Genomic DNA, 13,988 nt, shown 5'->3' with positions numbered 1-13,988 from the left:
AGCCTAACATAAACACACAGTGTTTATCACAAACATCGTTCTAGCCACCCCACCGGGGAACTACATGCCCAATCTTCTCTGTAGAAACTTGTTTCCAACATCCATCATCCCACAAAACCCCTCAGGGAAGCATAGAGTCCAAACATACGGGAAAGAAAGTATATTTGCCCTATAAAGGGGACTCACCCGCTCTCCTCTGGTGCCTCATCGTTTCCATGTTTCCCGGGGGGGGGGGGGGGGGGGCTTCTCACATACTCTCCAGGCGGGACCTAGAGTATCATCGCTTTACGGCCCCACCACGGGCCGATTGCAAGAAGTGCCTGGGAAGATGCTGAACAAGAGGAGAAAAGTCAGTTGTAATTCTTAACTCACCCACCAGGGGAAGAGATATCATCCACGCCAACCACGTGGACGATATCTGATGCTGAACAAGAGGAGAAAAGTCAGTTGTAATTCTTAACTCACCCACCAGGGGAAGAGATATCATCCACGCCAACCGCGTTGTGATACACCTTTCCTCTTCTCTGGTAGTCCGCCTCTTTGTGCCCCGCCCTCAACCCTAAAAGTAGCACCAGGTAACACCAGGCTGACCCGTTGAAAAAGCTCAGCTGGCAGCGTTGGAGCTCTCAGTGTTCCTGCCTACCCGGACCGGAGATTACTCTTAACAACAACCCGTGGCGAGAACACCTACCCAAATCCATTCATCCTCCAAACATCAGCACTCATACCCGCTGATGTCAGCACATACTGGATATGGGTTCCCCATCTCAGTAAGGAGATCAGAAAGGAATGGAAAGCTCAACTGAGCCGATGATTTTATGGCCGGGGAGAAATCGATCGTAAGTCTAATACGAGCGATCTCTCCTCTAACGCGCCCACATGGCAGCCGCAGCCTGCTTGCAGCACGTTCCATAACATTCATCGGCGCCGCATACACGTTCAGGATGGCTGCTCCCCAGCTATCCCTAAGAGCATTTCTGATAGATCTCGTCAGCCGCCAGATCGCCAGAGGGAACTGCCCTCTTGTGACGATTGGCGAGCCCCATCCGAGGCAACCATGACGTGTGTCCGTGCGTGAGTGGGACCATGTCACTAGTCTCAGATGCAACAATCCTCTTCCCTCAGGAAGAGAGTTAGACGAGAGCGGAGCGATCTTAACAAACGCTCCCATTGCACACAAACAAACAACTCCTTAAGAGCTTCCCTGTGCACGCTCTTAATCCCAGGCAGAAATAAATGAATTTGGATTACCTTTTGACTTGAAGCATTCAGAAAAAACTATCCCTGAAGACAAAAAATCTGGTGTCATGTTTGCAAGGCGCCCTTATATACTTCCTGGTCGCACCTTGACATCATAGGCTGTCGCCGGTCAATAGGATTGCCGTGATTTGATAGTAGTTCAGACACCAGTCACGCTGGAGGCATTCCCCCGTGGTGTCAGCTGATGCAGCGCGAGTTCCCTTTTGAAAGGGAACAGCAAATATGCGAGTAAAACAAATGACTATCAGTTTAAACTAAAGGTTGTACTTGATCAACATGGTCTCAATAAAATCAGGTCTATGCATGTCTAATTCTTTTACAAATGCAAAGAATTAAATGTGTCTCTATCTGACGCATTAGGCAAACAATTGAAATGAATGAGCACCCTGCTTGTTAAAAAATGACACTGTAGTGGTAGCCTGTGCGTTAAAATGTGACACAGAGGGCTTCTGACCGTCAATATGTGATGAGTTGGGAGTGAGACCGCGTTGACTCGATAGTGTTGCTTACAACTTTCCAAAGATCCAGTGATCCATGGATATTGACACGCAGCAGGAATTGTGTTTTCTGACATTTATGTCAATATTAATTTTATGAAGCTTTTATGAACAATAATTTTATGAAGCTACGAGAATAGTTTTTGTCCGCAAAAAACAAAACAAACGACTTATATAGTGAAATGGGCCGATTTCATTATGAACATTATGAATCAGCGTATTCTTATCAGCGTATCGTCAATGTCACGTGATTTCAGCAGTTTGGCAGTTTAACACACGATCCAAATCATGAATCAATACGCTGATTCATAACCGTTCAAAACTTTGTTTTTGGTATATGAAACTGCTTAAAGTGTACATATGAAGTAGAATCGTTCCCTTGGTCAAAAAAGGGAGCAAGGGTCTGTCCATATAAACTTCTCTTTTCCACTTTACAAAGTTGAATGCACTTTATTAGATAACTGAAATGGCAGTGGGGATTCCCCCAAGGGGAAGTGCTTAGGGAAGTTTGCAAGTGCGTGTCTAATAGTGGAGTGGAATGCAGCATTGGTAACCCTTCAGACCTTGGTTTACTTGTTTAGGTGTGTTTGATTAGGGTTGAAGCAAAACTCTGCAGGACTGTGGCTCTCCAGGACCGGAGTTCTCCACCCCTGCCCTTTCCTGTAGTATAATCTTTGGTCCCATGCAGGTGAGAGGGGGCCCACCAATGAAACATGTATCCCTGTCGCTGTAAATTTAAGCAACAACCTATGTCTGAACCCTGATATTTCACTGCTTCTCAAACCTGTGAATATGACTATTCCACATTCAAAGGTATCAATCTCATTAGCAATAAGAGGCCGGAAAAGGTAAATGTATATATATGGAACAGCTGGAGGACCAATTTGCAACTTTATAGGTCAACTGGCAACATGATTGGGTATAAAAATAGCCTCTCAGAGTGGCAGTGTCTCTCAGAAGTCAAGATGGGTATAGGATCACCAATTCCTCCAATGCTGCAGTGAAAAATAGTGGAGCAATATCAGAAAGGAGTTTCTCAGAGAAAAATTGCAAAGAGGTTGAAGTTATCATCATCTACATATCGTCCAAAGGTTCAGAGAATCTGTAACAATCTCTGTGCGTATGAGTCAAAGCTGGAAAACCATACTGGATGCCTGTGATCTTCAGGCCCTTAGATGGCACTGCATCACATACAGGATTGCTACTATAATGGAAATCACAACATCGGCTCAGAAATACTTCCAGAAAACATTGTCGTTAAATACAATCCACCGCGCCATTCGCCGCTGCCGGCTAAAATTCTATAGGTCAAAAAGAAGCCATATCTAAACATGACCCAGAAGTGCAGGTGTTTTCTGGGCCAAAGCTCATTTAAAATGGACTGTGGTGGCAAAGTGGAAAACTGTTCTGTGGTCAGATGAATCAAAATTTTAAGTTCTTTTTGGGAAAACTGTGACGCCATGTCAGCCGGACTAAAGAGGAAAAGGACAACCCAAGTTGTTATCAACGCTCAGTTTAGAAGCCTGCACCTCTGGTATTGGGGTGCATGAGTGCATGTGGCATGGGCAGCTTACACATCTGGAAAGGCACCATCAATGCTGAAAGGTATATCCAAGTTCTAGAACAACATATTCTCCCATCCAGACGTCATCTCTTTCAGGGAAGACCTTGCATTTTCCAACATGACAATGCCAGACACATACTCCATCAATTACAACATCATGGCTGTGTAGAAGGAGGATCCGGGTACTGATCTTTCACCCATAGGAAACATTTGGTGCATCATAAAGAGGAAGATGCGACAAAGAAGACCTAACAATTGAGCAACTAGAAGCCTGTATTAGACAAGAATGGGACAACATTCCTATTCCAGACGTTTACAGACTGTTATAAAAAGAAGAGGGGATGCCACACAATAGTAAACATGGCCTTGTCCCAACTTTTTTGAGATGTGTTGATGCCGTAAAATTTAAAATCAACAAATTTTTCCCTTAAAATTATACTTTTTCTCAGTTTAAACATTTGAAATATCTCCTATTGTGGTGTGGCAAGCAGCGTGGCAAGGGACCGCGAGAGCGGCCGGTGACGAGTGGTAATGAGTGCCAGCTGCGTGACACACCGGTCTCGTCTCGTGGTCCCTCGCCACGCTGCTTGCCACACCACACCTATGTTGTAGTTTGAATAAAATATTAAAATTTAAATTTGTACAGTGTCCCAACTTTTTTGGAAATCTGGTTTGTACATTAGTAATAAAAAAAATAATTGACAACCAAATCACATCATTATAAAAAACATTATACAATGGCCTGTCTTTTAAATTTTCTATGAAATAGCCAGTTAAATAAAGGCTTTTTAATAATTTGAAGATTTGCATCTTTTCAACATTATACAATGGTTATTATGAATTGTTATGCCTATATCACAAGTCAATACTCATCAGTTTCATAAGTGAAAAAAAATCTTTTTTGCTAATTAGTGAATATAGTCAATAGACTATTCTGTAATGCCACTTTAGAGAGTGGCCTGTACTGTGTATTGAGTTTGCCTATAGGATGCTTCTCTGTCCTTCATGCCTCTCTGGGCTCATTAGATAACTGAAATGATGTGTGACCCAAGAACTGTCGATGACTGAATAGAGGCTGTTCTCCTTGCTTGGGGCAATGCAGTCTGGGTATTGTGATAAAGAGGTACCATGGTGACAATGCCTCCAAACTGGTAATAAGAAGTATCAAACCTTATATTGTTCCATGAATGCCTTTAAATAATAGCCTAAAGGTGTCATATTATGCTGCTTTAATAATATAATTATTTTCCCTTGAGGTGAACTTATAATGTAAGTAAAGTTTTTTCCTCCCAGGATAATTTTTTACTCTCTGACTTTAATTAAACAGTCAGTTCTAAAAGCAAAAATTCATATTTTAATTATATTGACATATAATGTTAAATACAGCATTAACTAAACTTTCACCATGTTTAAACACTATTTTCTCATTATTTTCCCATTTACGTAGACCCAAATCAATTGAACATGCAGGAAATTAGACAAAGCTGACAACTGACACAACTGTGAAAGTGACTAACATGCACACACATTATCTGCATGTTTTTTCCCTTTCTTTCATTATTAGCTCACATTTGATGTGTGTACATTATTTACCCATCAAATTGTTTGCATTTGAATAAACTGCACCAGAACTTGGGTATATTGTAACAAAAAATGCACTCTATACTTGAGATTAACTTATGTCATAAGTGTATTTTGTAAATGAAATTTATATCAAAGCACAAATGCTAATGCAAAAACTATTGCAAACATTCCTGATGTCCCCTCCTACAAAACATGTTCATTTAAATACACGATAATTATTAGGGGGTTATGAGATATTGACAATATGTGTCCTAAACCTTAGAAGATGACCTATTTTAAGTTGGCAGAGAGAATTATTTTGGCTACACTGACCCAGTCCTGCGTATCTGACTTGTTATTAAGTCAAGGTACAGGCTTGGCATCCAATATCTCCAAAGAAGAAGGGAGTTGAAAAGTGATTGTGTGACAATTTACAGCAAAGATGACTGAACATCAACTTTATTTCCTTTGACTGGGAAGCCTTTCTTTTCACAACAATCTGGAGCTTTACTGCATTGCCTGTTTCAATGTGGAACAAATTTAATGCTCTATTTGTGTCATTCTCCCAGGGGCCATTGAATAGTCGACCGGCTGCGTATCACCCTTCGTTATGGTCGCAACAACGATCAACCAATTTGTAAAGTTTTTCAAAACTCTATCATAAGTAAACCCCATATAGGAACATATTAGTGACTTGGTTTTGGAACAATTAGAAAAAAGTAGGGCAGAAAAGTACATCTTGTGTGTGTGTACGTATATATACGTATAAACCCCCTCTAATGTCCCATGTAAGTACAAGAATAGAGAATATATGTAAACTGACTGTCTGAACGGAGCACTTCAGTCATAATGACTGAGCTTAATCCCCTCACAACTGTTCTGCCATTGCAATGGATTTGCTCTGGGTCACTTAATCCACGGAGGAGAATGCTAAAGCTCATTGTAATTCTAGGATGGCTTGAGCAATTGAAAGTGGAGTATATTGGGGCAGCAACATAGCATTAAATGACAGCCTGACCTCATAATTAACAATTGTGTGCTGCATGTAAAAATGTAAATACACAATCCTATCAATATCACTGAGGAAAGTGGTCATTGTTGCCATGAAGTTGGTAGCTATTATACCCTACATCTTTGGTTAAAACACTGGTGCTTTGTTTGGTGATGTGGGGCAGGGGGTGATTAGGAGATTTACTTATGTTACTCATTGTAAGAGTAAATATCTAACATCATAACCGGGACACCCTCAGGGTAAAGAACACGAATGACACAGATGAGCGCCATCCAATTGTTTTTGCTGAATCGCCAGGGTGTTTCATTGGACAGATCTGAATATCTCGCAGGAGGGGAAACCCCTGTGCCCCTGCACCCATGGTCTCCTGACCTGCTTTCAGCACTTCATAACACTGTCCGAAGATCAACCGAACCCCAAAATCCCTCCAGTCCAACTGCGTTTTGTCATCATTCCGTTTCGCCACAAAGTCACGTGTTGTGACATTGTGTTCACATGACTCCATCTTCTAGCCAATTGGATGCCACCTTTCAATCTGAGTTAACCAAGAGGATAGGGGGAAAATAATTTTCCCTTTGCCTGTCGTTCGGTTTTTATTAATCTTATCGCAAACGTCGAAAGTGGTGGCCATCTGCTTCCAGTAGCACCAAAGGTAAATCATCTTTTCAAGCTTCTATATTTAGGGGTTTCCTGGGGTTGTTTTATGTTCATTATGATATGCAATCAATATGATATGCAATCAAAATTTGAATGAAAATGGAAATTGATTATATGTAACGTACATCTTAATGTAGTTTTGCATTCATTTTGATTGAAAACAGACTAATAAATGTTGATAATATACTTGATTTTGACTGCTCATACTATAAATAGTATTAGAAAATGAGCCAGATGTTGGTTTAAAACACCTTTACCGTAGCCGCTTTGGAACTAGTTTTATTTTCTAGGCCGGCCGTAAGTCAAACATATAATTAATTCATGAATCAATACAACTATTGTTTAGGGCTTGCCGGACATTGTTCGGAAATGGCTGGATTTGATTATCGAGGACGTTTCTAAATGAGTCACTACACCTAATTAAACAAATACAAAAGAGCAATACATGTTTGAGTTAAGTGTGGCTATCTCTTGAGAGAATAGGTCAATTAGATGTCCTTTATTTCTCCCACACTGCTGCTTGCACAACAATATGTACATTTAACTAAGCTTATGTAGGATAATTTAATTACTGGGTAGTTACCACGAGACTTGTCTATGGATATCTGCACCGCCTTTGTATGTGACAGATAGTTGAGGTGGCACTGTGCCGGAATTGACTTTAATCAGAACTGAAAATATCAGAACAAATGGAACTGTACAGCCATTACCCAGATTATCATCATCATAAAATAGCTATATCAATTCATGCTCTTGGCTCGGTGATTCAGAATATGATGTAAATCTTTAAGTCGTTTTAAGCTATCCATGCAACATCTATGCAGCATAAAAAATTCAACTAAATAAGTTAATGCTAAAAGAAGATAATGATCTACTGTCACATCAACATGTCCTTGCATGAAAATGACACACGTGTGGCTTCTCTTTGATCAGAGAATGTTTTAAATCTTATACCAGAACCTCCTCTGCAATATTTGTTTGACAGTGCTTAATCAATAGCAGGTAAACCACAAAAAAACTCTCTGACTTATATATTATTTTACACTGCAAAGCTACCGCACTGAGTAAATGCTATAGAGACAGTGACAAGATATGTAGAACTGCTTCTTGGATGGATCACGTTCGAGAAAATAATTGAGTTTTCTTGTGACTGTTCATGAAATTCAAACTAATTAGTGGGTTTGTTAAATATAAAACCAGCATTAAAAATGTTGTGTAATTGGGAATTTGTGTTCAATCACAGTGACTTATTGTTTCTTCCTGTTCAGCATACTAAATAATATCTGTTCCCAAAGTAGATGGGACAATATTATAAAATTATATACAAATACAAGGACATTGTATATAATACAAATTGATTAAATTGGTCTCTATTTAATGTTTTTCACTTTTTTTCATTGTTAATATCTCCTTCCTATATTTAATGCAGTTCATGCCTCAGTAGGTTTGAATAAGAGACGCCATTCTTTATTGGAACTAAAACCTTAGTCACACTGCAGTGAGGGAAGACTCTCTCCTACAATACATTTTTCTACATTGAATGCAGTGCAGAGATGCGCAATGAAAATGGGGGATTTTTTTTTTCTGAGCATTGCTCAGTCATCCACAAAGCGTGCTTAATTTGATAGCCGCTACAGAGGAAGAGGCCAGAAGCTCTTTAGTGGAAAGCTTGACCCACTTTCCCAATCAGATGTCATGAGCAGTGCTGCTCTTACAATGCTCAGGCCAAAATTACTGATGGTGCTTCTGAAAAATGGGGGTGCTCGAGTTAAACAGTGTAAGCCATGGCACATAAGTATTGCACCACTGTAATTACAACAGTAGACTGTGAGGTTAAATTTTTAATACGCAGTTACTCTACATTCGGTGGTATACTGTCAATTGAGTGATAAAAAAATATATTTTCTAAGTCTTTGTATAACAAAGGATGTACAACCGTGCAAAAAACAAAAACAAAAAACAAAAGGCAGAATCAAGCCAGATTTGAGTTTGGGTTGGGAGCACCATACAAAGTAAAAAACAAAAGAGGTGGCCAAGAAGACTGTATTGAAAGAAACAGTAAAATATATTTTAAAGAGGTAGATCAAGGGCTAAAGGTTTCCTGATTTAAAGGGATAGTTCACCCAAAAATTCCATTGTTCAAAACCCATAAGACCTCTGGTCATCTTCAGAACACACATTAAGATATTTTTGATGAAATCCAAGAGCTCTCGGACCCCTCCAAAGATAGCAATTTAATTAACACTTTCAAGCCCCAGAAAAGTAGGAAAGAAAACATTAAAGTAGTCCATATGACTCCAGTGGTTCAACCTTAGTTTTATGAAGCGAAGAGAATACTTTAGTGAAAAAAACAACAACGATAATGACTTTATTCAATAAGATTTCTTCTGGCCTGTGTCAGTCTCCTATGTAGTTTATGTTGGCCAGCTTGTGTCAGCATCACATGCACGCGTCGTAGTGTTCATGTGAACAGCTTCGGCCAATGGTAAACTGGCATTCTGGCGTAGCTCCGACGTAATTTGAAAGCACTGGACTATATTTACTACGTCAACAGCGTAGGAGACTGACACAGATATGAAGAAATTGTTAAATAAAGTCTTAATTTTTGTTTGTTTTTTTGCGCACAAAAAGTATTCTCGATGCTTCATAAAATTAAGGTTGAAGTCACATGGACTATTTAAAAGATGTCTACTATATCTTCCTAAACCTTAAAAGTGAAATTTGTGTTCTGAAGATGAACGAAGGTCTTAAGGGTTTGGAATGACATGAGGGTGAGTAATTCATGACAGAATTAACATTTTTGGGTGAACTAACCCTTTAAAACTCTCGGAGTGGATACATTTCAACCACCATTTATTTACTGGCATGGGGCATAGGCTTGATTGTGACAGACGAAATCTGCCATGCTGCTGTTGCTGCTGAGCAAATACAATAATTTGTTCAGCTTAGTCAAAAATAACAAACAAAAGCCAACACACTGAAAGAAATGGTAGAACCCTGTAGCAGATTTCTACAGGTGGTGCTGGGGAGAAGGAGTATAACAGAAGCTCACATCACGCAGTGTGCCAATTGCAGGCTATAGGGTATGATATACATGGTTATACTTCTGATTGGCTGGTGCCGCTGTGTTGAAAGAAGCAGTCAGCGTTTGGAGAGAGTTGCCTAAATTTAAAAGTGATAAAAAATACACAATTTCTTATATCATTTTTAATATACATAATAATATATAAAACATATTAAATGTATTTTTTACACTGCCTTTGTTTATACTTTTTTTTTAAATACATTTAATGACAAGTTAAATCTAAAATATATAATAATAATTTCATAAATTAATAAGTTTTCTCTGCACATACTGCAGAAGATAGCAGTTGTCTGCAATCTCTGATACACAGTCAGCTTTTGCATTGCACTAATCGTTAAGGTTTGGATTTAGCTCTGTGAAAATTTTCCGCCATTAATTCTCTATGCACAAGCGGAGGTCATACAAAAAATGGTTGTTGGCATTACTCCTTATTCACAACAGCAAATTAGGAGACTGATTTGGAAAGGGGTGATCTTACGGTACATTATTTTGAGTGTTAAGCACCCTCAAGTACACCTGTAGAACCAGACTGGCTGCACAATGCAGCATATTATTAGTGTGAGTAATGTCTAATGTATAACCTTCTAATAAAACAAAACAAGAAACCTGGATTCAGCTTTGTTTAAACATATGTTTGTTAATGCATGGGGTTCTGTATCAGTGTTTTCATGTGTAGAAACGAAGAAAAGATGGGTTTTAAAAACAGAACGAGTTTGCTAATTTGAAGCAAACATGCCTCAAACGGTGCCATATGTGGCCATTTTGTTTTCTGCACAACCTCATCACATCAGACAGAAGTGAAATTCTAATTAGAAATAATAATGCAAAACAAAGCGCCTGTCCACAGTATCTTTAGTAGGTCCCTACCTCAGAGGCATTATGGAAACCATAGTATTTCAGAATCAGACCTGATTCATCTCTGATCCCCTTTGCACAAAACAATGCCATCTGTTTCGGCCTGATTGGCCCTTATGAAAGTGTGTTGTGTATAATCCTCCCTGATGATTAATGGCTCATCCTATTGTGTTAACATTTTCTCCAAAAATGTATCTACTGTTCAACATGCTCTTGAGGTTTTAATATTTGAATTCATCAAGATGTGAATCGTCTCTACTATGACAAGCATCCTCTTCTTTTTATAACCCTAGAGGTTTATTTGCCATCCACTTCTATAGTCTTCGGGCCTGGCACAGATCGTAGTGGATTTCTGTAGATTATTTTTCCTTTTAAGAGGGACTGGACACCAACCTCTGGATGTTGTTAATCTGGATTAAAGTATTTGCGTAATCTGGCATCCTGTGGGAGATTGGAGGACATCTGGCTGTAGATCTCATCCATCTCTATCTGTCTCTTGCTACCACTGCCCGCTGGTCTGAGATGGACAAAGCAACATTCTCAACATTTTGGGACATGTGGTTTATTTAAACTTCATGTCTCCTGTTTTCTGAAAAAATGTATTTTAATATAGTCTGCGCTCTTTCTTTATTTCAAATGCATATTACATATTATTTCAGTATGTCACCTGAGCCGTGAAATGATTGGAAAATCAACATGTCTGGAAAATGATGTCCTGGCATGATGATAAACTTAGCTAATGGCATACAAATACACAATCACTTATTTTGTGACTATCCTAATCTGTAACATCAAAGCCTGCCATAATAATAATATATAATTAGTTCATGGTGTTAATAGCCCTGCAAAATACACTGATCAGGCATTACATTACGATCACGGACAGGTGAAGTGAATAACACTGATTATCTCTATATCACGCAAGTGGGTGATATTAGGCAGCAAGTGAACATTTTATCCTCAAGTTGATGTGTTATAGCAGGAAAAATGGGCAAGCTTAAGGATTTGAGCGCGTTTGTGGGGTGTTTCCAGTCTGCAGTGGTCAGTGTATATCAAAAGTGGTCCAAGGAAGGAACAGTGGTGAGCCGACGACAGGGTCATGGGTGTCCAAGGCTCATTGATGCACATGGGGAGCGAAGGCTCGCCCGTGTGGTCTGACCAAACAGACAAGCTACTGTAGCTCAAATTTTTCAAGAAGTTAATACTGGTTCTGATAGAAAGGTGTCAGAATACACAGTGCATCGCAGTTTATGGGGCTGTACCCGAAGACCAGTCAGGGTTCCCATGCTGACCCCTGTCCACTGCCAATAGCGCCAACAGTGAGCATCAGAATTGGAACATGGAGCAATGGAAGAAGGTGGCAGGGTTTTGTTTTACATCATGTGGATGGCCGGGTGCTTAACTGTGGAACACATGACACCAGGATGCATTATGGGAAGAAGGCAAGCTGGCGGAGTCAGTGTGATGCTTTGGACAATGTTTTGCTGGGAAACCTTGGGCCCTTCCATCCATGTAAATGTTACTTTGACATGTACCACCTACCTAAGCATTGTTGCAGACCATGTACACCCTTTCATGGAAATGGTATACCCTGGTGGCTGTGGCCTGTTTCAGCAGGATAATGTGCCCTGCCACAAAGCAAAAAATGGTTCAGGAATGGTTTGAGGAGCAGAACAATGGGTTTGAGGTGTTGACTTGGCCTCCAAATTTCCCAGATCTCAATCCAATCCAGCACCTGTGGGATGTGCTGAACAAACAAGTCTGATCCATGGAGTCCCCACCTCGCAACTTACAGAATTTATAGAATCTGCTGCTAACATCTTGGTGCCAGAAACCACAGCATACATTAAGAGGTCTAGTAGAGTCCACGCCTTGACAGGTCTGGCTGTTGGCATTAAAACAGGGGCTGTTTTTGCAGTAAAATCGGGACCAACACAATATAAGGAAGGTTATAATGTTATACCTGGTCGGAGCACATTGGTCACTATAATCAAATTAAATATTTGTGATTTATACATTGTTTGCAAGAAAATAGTGATTTAGCTTTGACCAGATATGCTTTTCAAAAAAAAAAAAAAAAAAAAAAAAAAAAAGATTCTAATCTTTTATCTTTTTTGGTTCCCCAAAAAACCTTTCAGTTCTAAAATAACCATTTTCAAAGAACCTAGAATTTTCTATGGATGTTAAAGGTTCTTTGTGAAACCACTGATGCCCGTACAGAATATTTATTTTTAAGAGTGTGTGGGAAGATATATTAGAACTGACATGTCACTCTCAGATGTCACTCTTTTTATTCCATGAAACTTTTTTGGTCACACTTTATATTAGGTGTCTTTAACTACTACACTGTAAAAAAAATAAAAAATGGTTGGTTTAACTTAAAAAGTAAGTAACCTGGTTGCCTTAAAATTTTGAGTTTATTGAAATTAAAAATTTGAGTTGATACAATGAAGGAAATCAGTTTAATAAATAAAAACTAATTAAAAGATTTTGGAAGCATATTTGGTAATTGTGTTTTATTTGTGATGACACATTTTCGTGATTTATCACATTGTTTATGTGGTTCAGATACAATGTGATAAATCAAGAAAATGTGTCATCACAAATAAAACACAATTACCAAATATGCTTCCAAAATCTTTTAATAATATTTGAATAAAGGTTATCGATTCTCAAAAATGTTTGTTGTAGTAACTCGAATTTTTAATTTCTAAGAACTCTTTTTTAAATAATTGTTTACAGTGTATGTACTTACATCAAAAAATAAGTACAATGTTCATATTGTATTGCAAAACACTTTTGCTGCTATTGAGGTGGAATACGGATAAGGTTAGGGACAGGTTTAGTGGTATGTGTTTAAGGGTGGGTTAATAGTGTAATAGAGATATAATTACATAAATTATTTACAGCTGTAATTACATGCAGTCATTTCTTTAAAAATAAGTATGTAAAAAACATGTAAGCACCCAATAAATGCATTGTATCAAATGATATTTTAAATGTTAGTACACCTAATATAAAGTGCGAACATCTTTTTTTTCCTCTCTGCTTTCTAATAATACTTCTGCTTTCATTTCCAGATGAAAATATGAAAATTACCATTTAAGTTGTTTGTTTGTTTGCTTCTTTTGAACTTTTAGGAGACTGTGTGGTGACCACCGGCCCCTGCATTCCTGAACTGCTCCTCTGAGTTCCTAAGTCATTCACCCAATCCTCACCATGGAGCCCAACAAAGTGCAATCTGAAGGAGGGCTCAATGTCACTCTGACTATCAGGCTCCTCATGCACGGCAAGGTAAAAGAACAACATGCATCTCATCTAAAATTTCCATATACCAAATGTACTGCTCCATGTTAATGCTTATCCCAAGACCATGGACACAGCTTGTTTTGTAAGAGGATGAAAATGCCTTAAAAGAAAATAGATACATAGATAACAATAATCTGATAGGATCTTTACAATCACAGGAACGTTTTTATGGCACTTTGTTTTTAT

General features: G+C 38.8%; 1 protein-coding gene across 3 annotated transcripts in view; it reads left to right on the top strand.

Annotated features, from left to right (window-relative positions):
• The window catches only part of LOC137094087 (poly(rC)-binding protein 3), a 61,504-nt gene that overhangs the window by 27,286 nt on the left and 20,230 nt on the right, over nt 1-13,988 (top strand). For all 3 annotated transcript variants that reach the window (XM_067459358.1, XM_067459356.1, XM_067459357.1), the window contains one exon: nt 13,634-13,787. In XM_067459358.1, coding sequence (XP_067315459.1) covers nt 13,713-13,787 — 75 coding nt within the window. In that variant the 5' untranslated portion in view covers nt 13,634-13,712. The remainder of the gene's footprint in view (nt 1-13,633; nt 13,788-13,988) is intronic.

Source organism: Pseudorasbora parva, chromosome 12 (genome assembly GCF_024679245.1).
Source record: "Pseudorasbora parva isolate DD20220531a chromosome 12, ASM2467924v1, whole genome shotgun sequence".
NCBI lineage: Eukaryota > Metazoa > Chordata > Actinopteri > Cypriniformes > Gobionidae > Pseudorasbora > Pseudorasbora parva.
The sequence above is the reverse complement of the archived record's forward strand: the minus strand, read 5'-3'. Positions and strand labels throughout refer to the sequence as shown.